This window comes from Sebastes fasciatus, chromosome 4 (assembly GCF_043250625.1).
Source record: "Sebastes fasciatus isolate fSebFas1 chromosome 4, fSebFas1.pri, whole genome shotgun sequence".
In the NCBI taxonomy this organism is placed as follows: Eukaryota; Metazoa; Chordata; class Actinopteri; order Perciformes; family Sebastidae; genus Sebastes; species Sebastes fasciatus.
The window spans coordinates 14,342,829-14,361,238 of record NC_133798.1 but is presented as its reverse complement, the minus strand read 5'-3'; the positions used below and the strand labels follow the sequence as shown (position 1 = coordinate 14,361,238).

The window sequence follows — 18,410 nt, the reverse complement described above, 5'->3', positions numbered from 1 at the left end:
TTGAATGTAATGAATGAAATGTGGTTTTGTTGACCATATAGTGATGGCACAAATAAGACAATAATAACAGGGAAAAATAACTTTGACAATGTCCCTTTTATCCAAATAGAAAATTGATTAAATTTACAGGATAAAACATAAATAATCTCCAGGGTCCAATCCCAATGTCCCCCCTAAAGCCTTCAGCCCTGAACCCTCAGGGACTTGACTGATGTCACCTGGTAAATGGTTGAGTGTGAGACGCTACAAGAGCTTGAAATAGTATAAATATGAATGGGACAGCTGTTTGTGACATATCATGTTACCTTGACGATGGCAATGATGGGTTTTTATTTTACGTTTTTTAAAGCCAAATTTGAACGTCTTCCAGGCTCTTGCCTTACGAGACGAGAGGTAGCCTAATTGTCAAATATTCAATTTACTTGTTTTTGCCAAAGTCAAAATTTTAAAAATGGTTGATTAATAAACCAGGTGTGTAATGATGATACGATGATAGTCTACTGCTTTCATTCCTCTGATTTCATGTGTTTTTTATGTACCAACTTAAATCCTAAATGTTACTATTTTTGTGTAGGCTAATTTATTGTGCCATGTTGAACACCTGTGTGCCGTCCTCTTTTTCACCCTTTTTTTAACAGCCTCCGGGCTTCCCCTGGTAACCCTGTGTTTAAATGTCACAAAGCTAAGAATTGTGGGTAATTCTCTCAGGCAAAGTCTGCAGAAATGCAGACTTACGGAAAGTGTTCATAAAGGGCTCAAACTGTCTGCGTGAGAGCCCTCATGCAACTGACGATTTGACAGTGGGACAGCCCTTAACCCTCACAGACTTTGGGGGAACGCTCCTCAAAGTCTGTGAGTCTGAGTGAGGATATTGGGATTGGGCCCAGTTTTTTTAAATGTCTAGCTTTGACAACATTTATGCTAGACATTATTATGGTATGAAAGCTGACATAAGCATCAGGATAAATTATAAACATCTTTGTAAAATCATGTACAATTCCCAAACATCAGACATCCTTACGTACAAACTAATTTGTGCTTGTGCATTATTACAAAAATCGCTCCAGTGTACAACAGTATAACAAACCAAAATAAAGATATGGTAGCTTAATTACCACATCCATAATAGTGAACAGAAATACTTATGTGATTCAGTAGAGTCTCAGTTCAGGATCTGTGGTGGAGTGGATGAGTGGTGATGAAATCATATTAGAGCCGTAACTAAGCTACCGTGTCAGTCACAGACGTCGGTCTGCCGTGTCATCTCCTCTGCAGCAACTGTGAGTTTCTCAGTCTAAACGCGGTGCTGGGGCTTTGTTGGCATTTCCTTTGTTTCTGAGATTTCTTGCCAGCTGTCTTATTCAGTGGCGTTTCTGGAGGAGGGACGTGAATCGGCTTCCATGGGACTGGATTGCAGAAGCTGGGTGATGGGTAGGAATTGTCGTAGGGACCTGGAAGTAATCAAAGCAATACAATACTGATATATAACAAATACAGTGTATATCAGCTGGGCAAATAAAACTAATAAGCTACAATCACATTTGGTGCAGTCTGAAACTAACATAAACACAGTTATATTGCTACTATTATAGATTTTATCAATTATATGGTGTCAAAAATTGATAAGCCTAGTTAATAATTCCCATATGACCTTACTTGTTGGGTAGCACGGTGATTTGGGACTCGCTCTGCTTTTTTCATTGGCATTTGCCAGCCAGTCCTTAAACTTCTCCTGTGCCCTCTTGTGGCGCTCTTTCTCCTGCTCCTCCTTCAGGGCAGCTTCCTCCTATCAAAATAAAAGTCTCTATCAGAATCTCTCCAGTTCTGTTTGTCAATAATAACATTTAACTTTAAAATATTATCATTAAAAGCAGAAAAATAAAAAAAGATGCACACTTTCTCCTTCTTTTCCATTTCTATTTTTTCTTGATTCTTCTTTTGTAGCCAGTCTTTGTACTTTTGTTGAGCTCTCTGTTCAGTCACCCTCCGTTTCTCCCGCAGCCTCTGCATCTCCTCCTCCTCTTTGCTCAGTTTCAGAAGTTGCTCTTGCTTCTCCTGGGTTTGTAAGAAGAAAATAAATAACAGACTGTCAGCATTGGATAGGGTAGCATTATTAGTGTAGCAGTACTGTGTACAAAGTTCTGACAAATTACAACTAATCTGCTGTGGTGCTTTGTGTGGTTTCACTGAGTTTAAAGTAACAGTCGTACCTGTTCTCTTTTCACTTTTAGCCATTCTTGGATCTTTTCTTCGATTTTGATCTTTTTCTGTTCCAGCTTCCTTTCTTGTTGTTCTTTTTTTTCCTTCCGTAACCGCTCCTAATTCAAGAGATATAAAATGTTCTACTGTGAGATTCTGATCGCATGCAATAATAAAGTATGTTTGGTAGTAAGAAAATTATATATATATATATATATATATATATATATATATATATACACACGACTTTTGTACGACATAATACATTACATCATACAGTGCATTAACAGGGCAGCATGTTGGTCATGTGTTTGGAATTTAATTGAAGCAACTGCAGCTAGCAGTGACCACTTTCTTTATTCTAAGTTTAAAATCATCAAAAGAGATAAGGGTCTTAAGTTTAAGCTTGGCCTGCAGATCATTCCAGGACAAAGGACCATAGTGGAACAGGCTTGTTTTTTCCAGCTTCTGTACTGGTAGAAGGCACTTTAAACTGAACCCATTTATGTGACCTAAGATTATAACTGTTTTGGAGAAATATAAACTTCCGGCTAATTTAGAATGAAGTGGAAAAACTATGACTAGCCTTATAGAAACATACAAAAAGCAAAAGAAACGTAGGAAAGTAACCACTGCTGTAGTTATACAGTGACATAAATGATAATTAACTTGCCTCCTCTGCTTGTTTTTCCAATTTTAAACGGTCTTCTTTGGCTTTGTTCACCAGCCACAGTTCCCATGCACTGAGAGTAGATGAGCCTGCACGCTCCACAGCTGCATTAAACATCTGCACTGAAGGTGTTCTTGGTAGCTCACATCTATAACAAAAACAAATGTACAATTATACAAGTGCTCCACAAACAGACTCAGGAAATCTTTTGTCCCTCGAGCCATCAAACTGGACAACACCTCTCTAGGGAGGGGGGACAAAGGAGGACGGTCTGCAGGACAGATAATAATGCACTATACTCACTTTTAACAGTCTCTTCTGCACTATATTCACTTTTTTAATAGTCGTGTATCACAGCTGTTACCCTGCACTATATTCAGTTTTAACAGTTTTCTTCATCTCCTTGTATTTTTATATCTGGTATATTTTTTTTTGTACTTTACACTAACTTTTTTACTGCCTTTTTACTAACATGTTTTGCACTATGGAACTGTGATGCTGGAAACTTGAATTTCCCTCGGGCTTAATGAAGTTACTATCTATCTATCTATCTATCTATATTTTGTCTGTCTGAATCATGCAGTCTGTGGTCTTTGACTCAGATCAGAGAGTATCTTCTGCAGTACCTGTCTGGTGAAACGCTGAGTCTGGAGGTGTCGCTCTGCCTGGGTGAAGTCTGCTGAGCTGGACTGGGCTCCAGCAGATCTTCATCGCTGTCAAAGCTGTCATGATAGATGGGAGAAAGCAGAGAGAATGTATCTTCGTCGTCGGATAGGACACCGTTGTCCAAGCCCTTGGATGTGTGCAGGTCTTTCCCTTGGCTCACTTTGACAGGGGTCGAGCTGAAGCCCTTGGACGCAGAGGTAGGACAGTCCGGCATCCTCCCTCCAGACATTACTAGCCGATGTCTGCTTCGACAAACACACAAAGTCCACACATGAGAATGTTTTCCATAAGTTATGTCAGAGTTTTGCTATTGTCAAATACACCTATGAAGCTTTTCAGTGACGAACAATACACAAACATAACGCTAAGATAAGATAGCATAAGATATTCCTTTATTAGTCCCGCAGTTGGGAGATTGCACTGAACAGAATGAACGCTGGAACAAGAGAGTACCTTTTAACAAAACCTCAGGATAAAAAAAACGTTTTCACTCAGAAATGTTTGGTGTGACCAAAATATCTATTAAAATAAGATCAAATAAATGATTTTAAAGAATCTGCAAAAATATTGTAACACCTACAACCCCTAAATAAGTAAAGCTAAATCATCTTCTAAATGTCCATCCTTTAGCATCTTACAAGCTAGTATGACAAAATGAATCAGTGGCCTTGCTTATGACTTTTAATAAGATTGTTTTCTGTAGGCCTAAATATTATTCAGATGTTTAAAAGTGTATAGACCTACTGTATATGATTATAAATCCAATTAAAGTATTCCTAATTGGAGGTAAAATTGTAATCAAGTTGAAATTTAGGAGATTCAAGAGATATTGTCTCTAACAAGAACAATTGCAGCTGCAACACCAATCAGATGCCAAGTCATTCAGATATATAATAAATAACCATTTGAAAGTACCAAACATAAACTACAATATGAACATAAAAGTACCAAAATGTATGACGTTAAATAACTTAATAAATATAATACATAATAAGAAAGACAGCCAATGTAAAAGAAGCAAATAGGCTAAGATAAGATAAGATAAGATATTCCTTTATTAGTCCCGTAGTGGGGAAATTTGCAGTGTACAGCAGCAAAGGGGATAGTGCAAAAAACAAGATGCATCAGCTAACACAGTAAAAAAAGAGCTAAACAAAGTGTAACACAATATGAACCATTTAAATAGAAGGAAGTATAAAAATAGGAGCAGTATATACAGTACTGACAATAAACAGACTATTATCTAAATTGCACAAGTGGAAAATGATATTGCACAGTGAGAATGAAATGAAACTCCACCTGAACATATCAGTAGTAACTCATGCTGATGTCAACAGCTGGCTGTGACGGTTAGCAGAGTGGAGCTAACGTTAGCACTCACAGCTAACAGCAGCTAGCGGTGGTTAGCTTGACTGTTAGCTAACGTGCTACAGAAGTTTAATGCTGAGTATTATGCTAGTTAACTTCACGGTGCATGTGTGCAGTGTCTCTATCTAACTCTGGAAGAACTGTGACCGCTTCGTAACCCACCTTTGTGCGTTTATTTGAAGAAAGGTCGATCTGTTGTGCTCTTCTCTTTAACCAACGCTGGAACTGGTTTGCTAACAACTTCTTTTCCCATGATACACCACGCCCCCACGCTGCAACCAACTGAACGCTGCCTCTGTAACCATGGTGACGCGTGACGCTTTGCCAACATCATTAGTGATTAGATGTTCATGGACATTTATATGGTTATTGAATGTGTACGTCATCTACATCAAAATATATTATTATTATTTTATTTTTTTTAATTATATTTTTTTTTCAAAGAAGATGTCACAAAATGACAGAAAATGTATTTTTTGTAAATATTATATTTGGCCTACTAACTAACATATACATATAAGTGCGATTATCCCTATTCTATTACACTTAGTGGTAGGCTGCTCCACCCAAAGTGTGTGAAGGAGCGTTATCACAGGTCCTTCCTTCCAGCAGCTGTCAGACTCCATAACCAGCACTGCTCCCAGTAGACCACTTACACCACATAGCCTACACACCCAAAACTGACAATAACTGCACTAAACTGTATAATGACTGTGCAATATCATTATCATTATTACTACTCAGGTGTAATTCATTCATACCGTGCAATATTTTCAGGTGGAATTTCATTTCATTCTCACTGTGCAATATCATTTTCCACTTGTGCAATTTTTTAATAGTCTGTTTAGTGTCAATACTGTATATACTGCTCCTATTTTATACTATTTAAATGGTTCATAATTTGTTACACTTTGTTTAGCTCTTTTTTTTTACTGTGTTAGCTGATGCTTCTTGTTTTTTGCACTATCCCCTTTGCTGCTGTACACTGCAAATGTCCCCACTGCGGGACTAATAAAGGAATATCTTATCTTATCTTATCTTATCTTATCTTATCTTATCTTAGCCTACTTGCTTCTTTTACATTGGCTGTCTTTCTTATTATGTATTATATTTATTAAGTTATTTAACATCATACATTTTGGTACTTTTATGTTGTTAGTTTATATTGTAGTTTATGTTTGGTACTTTCAAATGGTTATTTATTATATATCTGAATGACTTGGCATCTGATTGGTGTTGCAGCTGCAATTGTTCTTGTTAGAGACAATATCTCTTGAATCTCTTAATTTTCAACTTGATTACAATTTTACCTCCAATTAGGAATACTTTAATTGGATTTATAATCATATACAGTAGGTCTATACACTTTTAAACATCTGAATAATATTTAGGCCTACAGAAAACAATCTTATTAAAAGTCATAAGCAAGGCCACTGATTCATTTTGTCATACTAGCTTGTAAGATCCTAAAGGATGGACATTTAGAAGATGATTTAGCTTTACTTATTTAAGGGTTGTTGGTGTTACAATATCTATGCAGATTCTTTAAAATCATTTATTTGATCTTATTTTAATAGATATTTTGGTCACACCAAACATTTCTGAGTGAAAAAGTTTTTTTATCCTAGGGTTTTGTGAAAAGGTACTCTTTTATTCCAGCGTTATTCTGTTCAGTGCTTGTCTGGGCTGTGCTTTATGGTTGTGCTTCAGACAATGAGTTTACTCCCTATACTGCAAAAACAGGCAGCTATTGTTTATCTAGCAGCTCTGATCCAGTTGGAGTTAACCTGCCTGTGCACTCTGTCTCACTCCCACTTAACATTATCAGTCTAATTACCAGCAGGCGCTCCAGTATGAGCTCGTACACTGATGGGCTGCTTTCACAAAGGGATGTGGCATTTTGTGAGTGTTTGTAAATACCTGCAGCGTTAAATTAATTTATTGTCTTGTTTTATGTCTTTTCATGCGAAAGCCCACTGATTAGGCAAGATCATGTGTCCCCGAGTTCTTGATTATCATTTAATCTATGACTTTGTTCATTGCAAAGAATTATTGAGTTTCAAATAAACAGGATTTTTTTTAAATAAAAGTTTTAAAACAAGTGCCAACAGTGTACAGCTAGATTACAGTAACTCTGTATCAGTGATGGAAGAAGCTCTCTGATTTTTTACTTGAGTAAAATTAGCAATACCACAGTCTAGGAATACTCAGTTACAAGTAAAAGCCCTGCATTCAAAGCTTTAGTAAAAGAAATATTAGCATCTAACAGACTTAAAGTATCAAAAGTAAAGTACTCATGCAGAATGTCCTATTTCAGAATAATGTATGTTAATTGATTATAATTAATGATGCATTTATGTGTAAGCATTATTTTGATGTTGCAGCTGGTAAAGGTGTTGCGGATTTTAACTACTTTACATACTGCTGGGTAGCTTGATCTATAGATAATAATTTATTTGTTTATTATATTTTGTATTAGTAATTGGAATCTGCAAAGTAACTAGTAACTAAAGTTGTCAAATAAATAAAGCTGAGTAAAAAGTAATTTCCCTCTGAAATGTAGACGTATAAAGTAGCAAAAAATGGAAATACTACCTCAAAATTGCACTACAGTATTTGGAGAAATGTACTTAGTTAGCCTACTCTCCACCACTGCTCTGCATAAGTCATTAATGAAAAAAACAACCACCACATTTCTGTATTTGCCGGTAATATAAATGTTTCTGGGACTCTCTCTACATCCATCATCCCTCCTGGATACAGCTTTGTATGTGTCAGATCTTGCGAGGCGTCCACAGTTCTGGGTAAGATTATGACACAGGAGGATGATCAGCCACCAGCACGTGCAGAATGCAGGTAGGTGTGTCTGGTCCTACGTGTCTCCAGAGTCACACCAGGGTGAGGGATTCCAGCTCTGGCCTCTACTGGTCCTGTCCTCGAAGGTCTGGAGTTCTCATTCAGAGCTCTGCGTGGTCCAGTACTGACTGCATCCAGCCAACCCAGCAGCCCAGCAGCCAGCTCGCTGGCCAGGTGGTATGGTGACAGGAGACCTCCAGAGACTGCCAGAGGGCAGACGCCAATCGCGTCGACTCTCCCAGGCCCCCCGTCCGGACCGTGGACCGCCACCACCAAGGAAGTCCCGCAAGAAGCTCCAAGTTATCATCTGTGTGCTGCTGGTGGAGCTGTTTGAGAGATTCACTTTCTTTGGGATTGTATGCAACACGATTCTCTTCTGCACTGTGAAGCTCGGCTATGATAACTACCTGGCTGCGACAGTCAACCTTTGCTTCGTAGGAGCCAGCACCCTGACCCCGGTTCTGGTCGGGTGGTTTGCAGAGACCTGCCTGGGAAGGACCAAGGTGCTTTACTTGTGTGCTTTCCTTCATTTCTTTGGTAAGACACAATTAAAGCTTTATATGTTGTCTGATGTGATGACATTTGTTATATGGGACTTGTTAAAAGAATGATTCAGTATCTTGGACAGTATATTTCTGCTATAATGTAAGATTAGATGTAATAATGTAATGTGGAGTCAAATCTGAGAGTTTAAAAGACAAGTTATATCTGAATATGTGAAATGAACAAGAAAGGTGCACTAATATATGACACATTATGAATCTTAACCTTTAGTGTGACCTCATTTCAAGAGCGTTAGTAATTCATTATGGTGCTTAGTCACGGCCCTGCTTCCGTGAAGTCACACTCTTGTTCGAAATCTAGCTGCCATGACCTTTGTTTATCACTGTGCTTTCTAGGCACAGCCATGCTGCCCGTGGTGGCATTCCCGTTCGAAGACTTCTACATTGACACTCATCACATGACGCACCAGCTGGAACCTCGGGAGCAGCAGATCTTGTTCTACACCGGCCTCCTGGCTGCTGCGCTGGGCATCGGCGGCATCCGGGCCATCCTCTGTCCCATGGGAGCCTACAGCCTGCAGTGCTACAATCAGCACCAGCTCCTGTCCTTCTTCAACTGGTGGGTGGGGTTGCCATCTGAAATCAGTCATTCTCTTGGTTAGCCAATGATCAAACTCCAAACAGTCCATTGATATTGTTACTATGTTCAGTTTCATCATCATTTAAGAAGTCTTCCTAATGATGTTCTTTAAAGTTACGTTATCAAAGGAGTTAATTTGACATATTAAGTGGTGTGGTTGCAGATTGCAACCAACTGAGTACCCCTCCGTTCACTCCTCCCTTTCCAATACTATGGCAACGTGAGCCGGCGAATGCAAAACCGTGGTAACGCCACTACTTTAGGAAATCAGAAACCACGGTTTTGCACTCTGCGGCTCACGTTAGAAAATGTCAATGTAGAAACATGTCGGAACAACTTGGCAGACTCCTTTAAGAGGTTCCGCTCCCTATGTAGATATGAAGGGCTCATTCTAAGCTAACAAAAACACAACAATTCTTAGTTCCAGATGATTATACACATGAAAACATAGTTATGAATATTATATTCCATTTTTGCTAATTGATACCCGAAATGTTCCATACTGTTCCTTTAAAATGACCTAATGATGGTGCTAGATGAAAGGTCAGAGGGTCACCAAAGTTATTACAATTCATCCTTAGAGGAACATGAATGTTTGTACCAAATTTCATGAGAATCCTTTCAATAGAGATATTTCCTTGAACCATGAATGCCTGTACACAATTTCATGTCAATTCATACAGTAGTTGTTGAGATATTTTAATCTGTATTTAAGTGGCGGACTGACCGTCAAACCAAATTACCATCCCTGGAGGCACGCCGCTAGCGTGGCTAAAAAATAACATGTAGAAGTTAATGGAAATAATGTTTCCATCTACTCATAAGTTATTTGGTGACATCTGCAATCAGTATGCTCATGAAGGAAGTGAGTGTGATATTTGTTTTATTTATGTTTAGGTTCTACTGGTTGGTCAACCTGAATTCCACCGTGGTGTTTCTGGGTATCGCTTACATCCAGCAGTCTGTGGGCAAAAATCTGGGCTTCCTCATCCCCTTCACCTCTGTGCTGCTGGCTCTAATCGCCATTCACATGATGCGGAACAATCTCACCTATAAACCCAAGAAAGGTAAGATACTGTACTTAAAAAAGAGACATAAAATGATTCAGTTATTATAGGCCTAGACACACTACATACAGTACTTGTTTGTACTTGTAAATACACTGTATACACACCACATTATGTATAACGAATCACACCAAATAAACACTTCTGCCTTTGTGTGTCTGTCATGCTACAGGTGGATCATTATTGACCACACTGGGAGTTTTCTTGAACTCTCTCAAAATGTGCTGCCTCCACTCTCGTCACCTGAGTGGAGATGTGGGATCTTGGTTAGACCGGGCCAAGGAGAACAACGGTGGCCGTTACAGCGAAACACATGTAGAAAATGTCAAAGTCCTGGCCAAGCTCTTCCCTCTGTATGGCCTTCAGCTGCTCTACAAAGCCTGCATCACACAGGCAGGTGCAGGTCATTGGGAATATAGTGGGCCTTTATTATAAAGCATGAAAAAAGGACCATGTCCATGTTTTTATCATGTGCAGGGAGGCTAAGAATATGTTTCCCTTACAGATTCCCTCAGGTTACTACATACAGACGATGAACTCAAACCTTCACCTGAACAACCTCCTGTTGCCCATCGGCGCCATGAATGTGATCAGCATCCTGCCTCTGCTGCTCTTAGCCCCGCTGATCGAGTGTGTGACCACTTGCTACCTCTCCATGGAAAAAGTCCCTCTGGCACCTGCAAAAGTCATCAGTGAGTATTTCTATGTTGCACATCCCCACTAGTGCACACATATGATTCTAATGCCTCTCTCATCCTCCCTCTTTCCTCCCGTAATGATTCTGCAGCCCCCTCTCTCATCACCCCTCCCTGTCCATCCTCCCCTTCCAGCTCTGGGCCACGCGTGTGCCACCCTGTCGGTCCTGGTGGCAGGTTTGTCTGAGATGCAGAGGAGATCGTACCCTCTGGTGGAGCAGACCCTGTCCGGAAAAGTTCTGCAGGTGTCGTCCATGCCGTGTTTCCATCTGGCTCCTCAGTACATCCTGCTCGGTCTCGCGGAGGCTCTCGTCACTCCTGCATGTGAGTGTCAGACTTAAGGTCTCCATGATTTTACCTGATGCAGGTCTCATATGGTGCATATTGCCCAAAAATTTCTGATTTATCAAATTAGCACGTACCTGCTGACACAAAAAGCCAAGACAGGGTCACAAATATGCATCAAATATTCAGCAGGAAAGATGATCATACATTCCTACTTTCACTTCCTCGGACAGGTTCCCTTATATCTTTCCAGCTGACCCCGAGCCACATCAGAGGGATCTCCCTGCACTTCCTCACTCTGTCCTACGGAGGGGGCTGCTTTCTGGGAGCCTTCGTCGTTCAGTTGGTGTACTTTCTCTCTGGAGGTAAAATGAGTACAAAAAGTGCATTGCAATGTTTTCTTCCAATAACAAACAATAGTGACACTGGAATCTTATTGAAAAACACACATGATTTTTTGATGCTGACATGACCACATTGACACTTGTTTACAGGTAACTTCTACCCAAACACATTGCACGATGGGAATCTGGAGAGATTCTTCTTCCTCATGGCCACACTGATGGCTGTTAATACCCTCGTGTTTTGGAGAATATCTAACAGGTACAGTATTATCTCTAACCACCTGGACTACAAGGTGGAATACAGGTTACAATTAGATCATTCATTTTGAATAATGAACATTCATTCTCACTCTCACTGATGTTGTCCAGGTACATAGACCTGACTGTGCAGGGTAAAGCACTGACCATCAGCCCGCTGACTGAGAAGCTGCTGCGTTACAAGGCCTGCCTGCGGTTCTACGACACCGTGGATTGCTCCTACACAAACGCCTCCATTGAATCTATTTTATGAGTTTTCATTATTATCTCTACTGTTGGTGGCGCTGGCGCTGCATGTTATTATGTCAAAATCTGTGACTTGGGAAATTGTGGGCTGAACTATATAAATCGAGTATGTGGAAAGTACATAAGTATGCTGTTTTTCATAATATAACAGAATGTGTGACCATCAATTTGACTTATGTCAGTGTGGCCTGTATGTGAGTGAATTATGTTGAGATCAATTTGCAAATTAAAATTAGAATAGAAAATGTAAATGATAGCAGATTAAATCAAATAAATGAGAGATGTATCATTAGCAAAGTCCTTTATTTGAGTCTATCAAGCTTAAGCATAAACACTCTGCTTGATTGTTTTGTTTGATTGTAAAAATACAGAATAAGCGTAGTGATATTTACAATCATCAAGGATTAAAACACAAGAAACCCTTAATGGCTTATTTCCATTGTGGTGCTCCAACATACAACAAGCAACACAACAAAGACATGAAACCCTGACACAAGACAAAACACAGTCTACTGTACATGTCCCAAGCTCGTTTCATTATGTAAATTACATGTTACTGAGAAACTTTGAAATTGTGATTGATTTTAGGCTTGAAAGAAGATTATTCCACTTTACAGCATAAAGAACAGCGGGTTTATATGAAATATGGTTTAACCATCAGAGATTTATGAAACAATATAAAGTCTGTTGAACTACCTGATGTAAAATAGTTGTCTCTTTTATTAGTGAAATTACCGCCTCACGGTTGTATGTCTCCGCCAACCAGTCAAGTTGCAGTTTACATCCATGTCTGTCCAAAATGTCATCACTTCATCATTTTATCCTGTTAGACATTTGTGTGAAATTGTCATAATTAGCATATGAATTCTTGAATTATGGCCAAAAACGTGTTTTGTGAGGTCACAGTGACTTTGACCTTGATCGGCAATATATATATATATTGCGTTCATGAGAATGGACCTACGTGTGGAACGGACTTACATACAGACGGCAATCTGAGAACATAATGCCTCCGGCCACGGCTGTCGCCAGCACGGAGGCATAAAAAGAAAATACAACAATTGAACATGGTAAGTTTTTAGCAACATTTAAGAGAAGCCAAAATATAATAGAAGTAGTTTCCATTTTCCACTCTTTGATTCATAATCAAGATTCTCGGTACAAATGACCCATATATTACATGTTGCCTGATAATGTCTCTCTAAATCATGCACACACAAATATGCATAATTTTGCATATGTTCCTACTCTTGTGCTTTTTTTCCATCCCTGAATCATAAATGACAGGAAGTCCTGCGGCTAACGTTTGTTAATATAGACTGGTTGGGGCGGCTGGGGCTCAGAGGTACAGAGGGTCATCCATCACTCGGGTTCGATCCCCGGCTCCTCCAGTCCACATGTTGAACTGTCCTTGGACAAGATTCTGAACCCCAAATTGCTCCCGAAGGCTGAGCCATCGGTGTGTGAATGAGTATTTAGATTAGATCCTGACGGGCAGGTTGGCACCTTGCCTCTGCCATCAGTGTGTGAATGTGTGTGTGAATGGGTGAATACTGACATGTAGTGTAAAGCACTTTGAGTGGTCGGAAGACTAGAAAGGGGCTATATAAATGCAAGTCCATTTCCCATTGGCTTAGATGTTACGTATTTTCAGTGTTGAACCTAAATCAACAGAAAAGCCAGGATAGAGAGGTTCAGTGAAGGTGGTCTGGATTTGATGCAGCCGTGTCAAACAATCAGAGTCAGAAACACTGTAGAAGCAAAGTGTTCCCGCTTCATAATCCAGGTGTATGCCCACTCTGCGGGAGAGAACCGGAGGAATCTGGCCTCTGTGAAGATTATCGTGCCAAAACGTGCAGCCGGAAGAAGAGCAGGTTAATTTCCAGGAGAGCTCATTGTGGCCAAAGCAGCAACGATTGCCTGTACCCTTCCTTTCAATGCCTTTGTATGACACGGCCAAATCCACAACGCCACCATCCCACTCCACCTCCCAGTAGTGGCTGCCCTGGAGGCCCTCTTTGCACAGAGCCTGGTGATAGAAGGTGAATCTGTCGGGGTGGTCAGGGTGAGCCTGGTCCCTGTCACCCCACGATATCTCACGGTTTCTGTCAGACAAGCAGAGATATGCAGCTACTGTGTTGGGATCCACCTCTAATGTGGAGTCTGCAGGGAAAGATAAAACACTTGTTTAGCTGGTGAAGCTGATATTCGTGCAAAGTGAATTAACATCATGCTTACTCTTATATTCGGTCAAAAAGTATTTCCTTGATGTTTCCTCAAGCCACCTTGGCTTTTTTGACACTGTGATGAAAAGAAACAAAGACTGATCAGTCCATCCATACAATAACAGGAAATAAACAGACCGGACTAATTTTAAGGTTTAGAGATCCCAAACTGGTCATACTTACACAGATTTTTTTCAGAATGACTGAATAATTCTTTCTTTTCTTTGTTGCACATATTTCTCAGTTTATCTGTCTGTTCAGTGGCAAACTCTGTCAGCTGGTCAAGTTTTTGATGGGAGTCTGTGAAGACAGGGAGGCCACCCAGGGCCTGGAAACCCTGCACAGGGCGAACAAATACATTGTGTGACTAAAACCATTTCAAATTTAGCAGCAAAAATGAGATACAAAGTAGTGTATACTTCCCAAAGACTCTAAACATGTCATCACCTGCAGAAACTGAATGGGGTCCTCTGTTAGTGAAAGCTGGTCGAGTTCATCCTCACTCCTCCTCAGCTCCAACACTTCACGCTCCAGCTGCCTGAGATGACTGTTGGTCCAGTCCACTCCGGCTTTCTCTGCTTCTCCAACTTTCTCCCTCATCTCAGAGCGCTTTCTCTCCACAGAGTGGATGAATATACGGACGCTTTCCACGCACTGTTGCTCAAAGTCATCACACGCCTCCCACGCAGCATCCTTGTATAGGAAACATGCACCATTTTTCCTGTTATGACTGATGGCATTTTGAGTTACAGCATATAGTCCAGGGCTACTTTACACTTCCTGCTATCACTCTGCAACATATGATAAGTAATGGATTTTTTAAAAGGGTTTTATACATTTTTAAAACATGTCAAACATTTGAAATTCAACTTTTTTTATAGTCTTTAATACCCCTAACCTGGGGGTCCTGGCCCCCACTAGGGGTCGCCAAAGCTTCACAGGGGGGTTCGCTAGGCCTTATTGACTTTAGGAGGTGTAAGACAACTTCTTAAAAAAATATATAGTTGGCCTACATCTCAACATTTCATTCATTTATGTGAAGAAAAAATTAATAATTAATTTAGTTAAGTTTGGACTATTATTTAAAAGGACTGTTTGTAACTTTAAACGTATAAATGTACCGGGTCGGGACACATGCGTGCTCGCCTATGCGCGCTCGCCTTTGCGCGCTCGCGTGTGCTCCGCTGCCTGCCTGCCTTCACTGACACAGCACGCGCGCGTTCTCACGTACTCGCTCCACCTCTATACGTGAACGCGCGCTCACTACACACTGCAGAAGACTTCGTAGCTCTGAGAATATCTAGTGAATGGACAGTGGATGTTTGTGCAGAAATAAATGCTGCAGCTCCTCCAGACCAACAGAGGTTTTCCGTGTCTTGTGGGATCCGCAGAGAAAAACGTTGTTGTCTCGTTACCGACCGGGTGCCGGTGTCTTCCCTGATCTCTCCGGCTGCGGGCGGAGACGACAACGTTACTCGCTGCGGAGCTCCGCTGCCTCAGCCTGCGCTGAAGCAGGAAAAGTCAACACTAGTATCAGCACTGATTCATGGAGAGACCTTCGTCTGGTCAGCTAACATTACTGCCAAGCAGGTGAAATATAGATTGATATTGTGGTTTTAGCTGACGTGTGTCGCCTCACTGTTTTGAGCGACGCTCGTTCAGGTATATTTAGAGCGAGCAAGCGCGAGCCATACGCTGACTTTCGTTGAATTAACGGCCACAGGTGTCGCTGTTAACAAGCATTTCTGAAAGTTACAAATAGTCCCTTTAACATATACATTTTAAAAAATCTCACAGGACACGGGGAAGACCTGAATATAAGCTTTATTAACTGAGCCTTCCCTCTCTGCTAGACAGCCTCACCCTGCATTCGAAAATTACGCAGTTAAAACAATAACAGAGCTAATAAAACAAAGGCCAAGCATCAGGGAGAAGAAAATACTGAATTTGTCAAAAAAAAAGCTTATATTAATATGAATGATTGTTAAAAACTAAAAAAAAAAAATATATAATACAGACAAATAATTGTGTTAAAAGTTCCTGAAAGTAATAGGAAAAATCATCTCTGATGCTGAAATATTCACAGGAAATAATCTGCTCAAAATTAATCCCAAATTACTCATTATTGTGTTCACTATGTGGATCAATTGAACAGTTTATCAGTTTTTCTGTACTGTTACTGTTAGACATTGAATAAATAAAAAAAAAATAAAAAAAAAAATATATATATATATTTAGATGTTTCCCTCTGTTCCCAGTCTTTAAACTAAGCTAATCTAACCAGCCCCTGTTTGTAGCTTCATATTTAACAGACACATGAGAGTGGTATCAACTTTATTATCTAACTTTTGGCAAGAACACAAGCTCATGTGATTTAAAGAGGACCTATCATGCTTATTTCCAGGTTCATACTTGTATTTAGGGTTTCTACTAAAACATGTTTGCATTCTTCAATGTTAAAAAAATGCTTTATTTTTCTCATACCAGCTGTGCTGCAGCACCACGTTTCACCCTCTGTCTGAAACGCTATGTTTGAGCTCATGACCCGTCCTCTCGGAAAGCCCAGTCTGCTCCGATTGGTCAACCGAACCAAACTCTTCAGACTCCGCTCCAGCTCCACTCTAGTTTGGTTTGAGGGCATGCCAAACCACCCGCTAGGCAGATATTATGCTAATGTGTTACTTGGTGACATCACCACGTTATGGAAGAAAAGGCGTGACTAAGAGCGAGGCGTTTCAGCAGTTCAAGAGCAGTGTTTCTGTGGGGGAGAGGAACTCCTTTTGGCGTGGACTTTGGGCTTTGTAACTTTGCAGACCTTTTACATGCACAAAAAAACTATATAACACACTAATGGAAAGGGAAGAAGCACAAAAGCAGAACAGGTCCTCTTTAAGAAGTCACAAACCAACTACTTTGGGAATCACTGATCAAGATCACCCCAGGCTGTTTTTCTTCATTTCATTTTCAGCATTCCTTTCAGTGTCTGAGGCTAAACATTTTTAGCATTATGTCTTTGCTGTCACACACTTTATGCTCCCTGCATGAAACAACTGTTGCCCAACACAGTTTACACCCTTTTCGTCTTTTCTTCGTTTGTTAACAAACTAGGCACTTTGATTGTCTTGTATCAACATTTTGAAAATAAAGATTGATGAATAATAGAAAAAGTACTTGTATGTGCACTCACTCTTATAGAGCCTGCAGCCTGCCTCAGCTCTGCCATTTTCCTCTCTGAATTCAACACTCGGTCTGATATTTCCTGTTTAGTCCCCTCCAGCCGTTTCTGTTGAAACACAAATCCAGGAGAACCTCAGTGACATTAAAAGGACGGGGGACAAATAACTTCAGCATAGGGGCTGAACTGAATTACCTGCATTTCACACTTCTCTGCTGCCACTGCCACTGCGTCGTGACCTTTGTGCTCATCCACCACACACAGCAGGCATATGAACTGCTGATCAGTGCGACAGTAAATCTCCAGGAGTCTGTTATGACGGCCACAGATGCTGTCTTTGATCCTTGCAGTGGCATGTATCAGATTGTGCTTTTTTAATGGTGGCACCTCAAAGTGAGGCTTCAGGTGAGTCTCACAGTAAGAGGCCAAACACACAAGGCAGAACATGCAAGCTTTTTGTTTTCTCCCTGTGCAGGCGTCACATGGCACATCACCAGGTGCAGCATAGGTGTCTTCAGCAGCAGCAGCAGCAGCAGCATTTAGACTGTTTGTCCTCTTGTGTTCCTCCAACACGGCAGCCAGGAGTGTGTTTCTCTTCAGATCAGGCCTCGGGGTGAAAGTCTGCCTGCACTGAGGGCAGCTGAAACTCCTTCCACTGTCATTATGTACATCCCAGAAGGCATTGATGCATTTGATACAGTAACTGTGTCCACAGGCCGTCGTCCCAGGATCATCCAGTAACTGTAGACAGATGGAGCATTCGAACAATTCATGACTGTCAGCCATTTTCTTCCCACTCAGACTGACGGAGTTAGTTTCATTTTCTCTAAAGGAGGAGGAGGAGGAGGAGTGGCTTGTTGGCAGCTTGTTTTCAGTGGCACAGTCAAACATTGCACAACACTGCAAGTGGAGGTTTCAAATTCTACTTGAGTCTCTTGAGTCAAAGTACTCGACTTTAGTTGAGATTTTTAATCACACATTAGAGTAGACTTAAAAAATGTAAGCTACTCTAATGGATTAAATGAGTTCTGCAATGAGGTCGTACATTGTGAAGAATCCACAGAAAATTATCTTACTCTGTAGCCCCCCCCCTCAGCTCTACAGAGCACTTTGGCGTCTTTCAGCTGATTGTTTTGGTTCAACTGCCTGCAACTTTACTGTTTTGGTTCACTTTCACCGCTCTCATGAGCTTAAACCTGCAGTAGGCAGAATG

The 18,410-nt window shown here is 40.6% G+C and overlaps 3 protein-coding genes across 3 annotated transcripts; 1 reads left to right on the top strand and 2 right to left on the bottom strand.

Annotated features, from left to right (window-relative positions):
• Window positions 1–80: 80 nt before the first annotated feature.
• On the bottom strand, window positions 81–5,193 carry ccdc34 (coiled-coil domain containing 34). Its single transcript, XM_074632181.1, has 7 exons — window positions 5,066–5,193; window positions 3,496–3,777; window positions 2,873–3,017; window positions 2,211–2,318; window positions 1,897–2,055; window positions 1,657–1,786; window positions 81–1,451 (listed from the first exon to the last, which is right to left on the bottom strand). The coding sequence occupies exons 2-7, from the start codon at window positions 3,762–3,764 to the stop codon at window positions 1,261–1,263; spliced, it is 1,002 nt and encodes a 333-aa protein (XP_074488282.1). The 5' UTR covers window positions 3,765–3,777; window positions 5,066–5,193; the 3' UTR covers window positions 81–1,260.
• A 2,745-nt stretch (window positions 5,194–7,938) lies between these two features.
• Window positions 7,939–12,052, top strand: slc15a5 (solute carrier family 15 member 5). The gene is made up of 9 exons (XM_074632179.1): window positions 7,939–8,296; window positions 8,659–8,881; window positions 9,800–9,969; window positions 10,142–10,362; window positions 10,475–10,661; window positions 10,800–10,988; window positions 11,183–11,314; window positions 11,444–11,552; window positions 11,663–12,052. The coding sequence occupies exons 1-9, from the start codon at window positions 7,939–7,941 to the stop codon at window positions 11,802–11,804; spliced, it is 1,731 nt and encodes a 576-aa protein (XP_074488280.1). The 3' UTR covers window positions 11,805–12,052.
• Window positions 12,053–12,083: 31 nt separating this feature from the next.
• LOC141765899 (E3 ubiquitin/ISG15 ligase TRIM25-like) lies at window positions 12,084–18,018 on the bottom strand. Its single transcript, XM_074632178.1, has 6 exons — window positions 17,393–18,018; window positions 17,210–17,305; window positions 14,470–14,715; window positions 14,206–14,359; window positions 14,036–14,098; window positions 12,084–13,960 (listed from the first exon to the last, which is right to left on the bottom strand). Exons 1-6 carry the CDS (start codon window positions 17,981–17,983, stop codon window positions 13,431–13,433), a joined length of 1,680 nt encoding a protein of 559 aa, XP_074488279.1. The 5' UTR covers window positions 17,984–18,018; the 3' UTR covers window positions 12,084–13,430.
• Window positions 18,019–18,410: the final 392 nt, after the last annotated feature.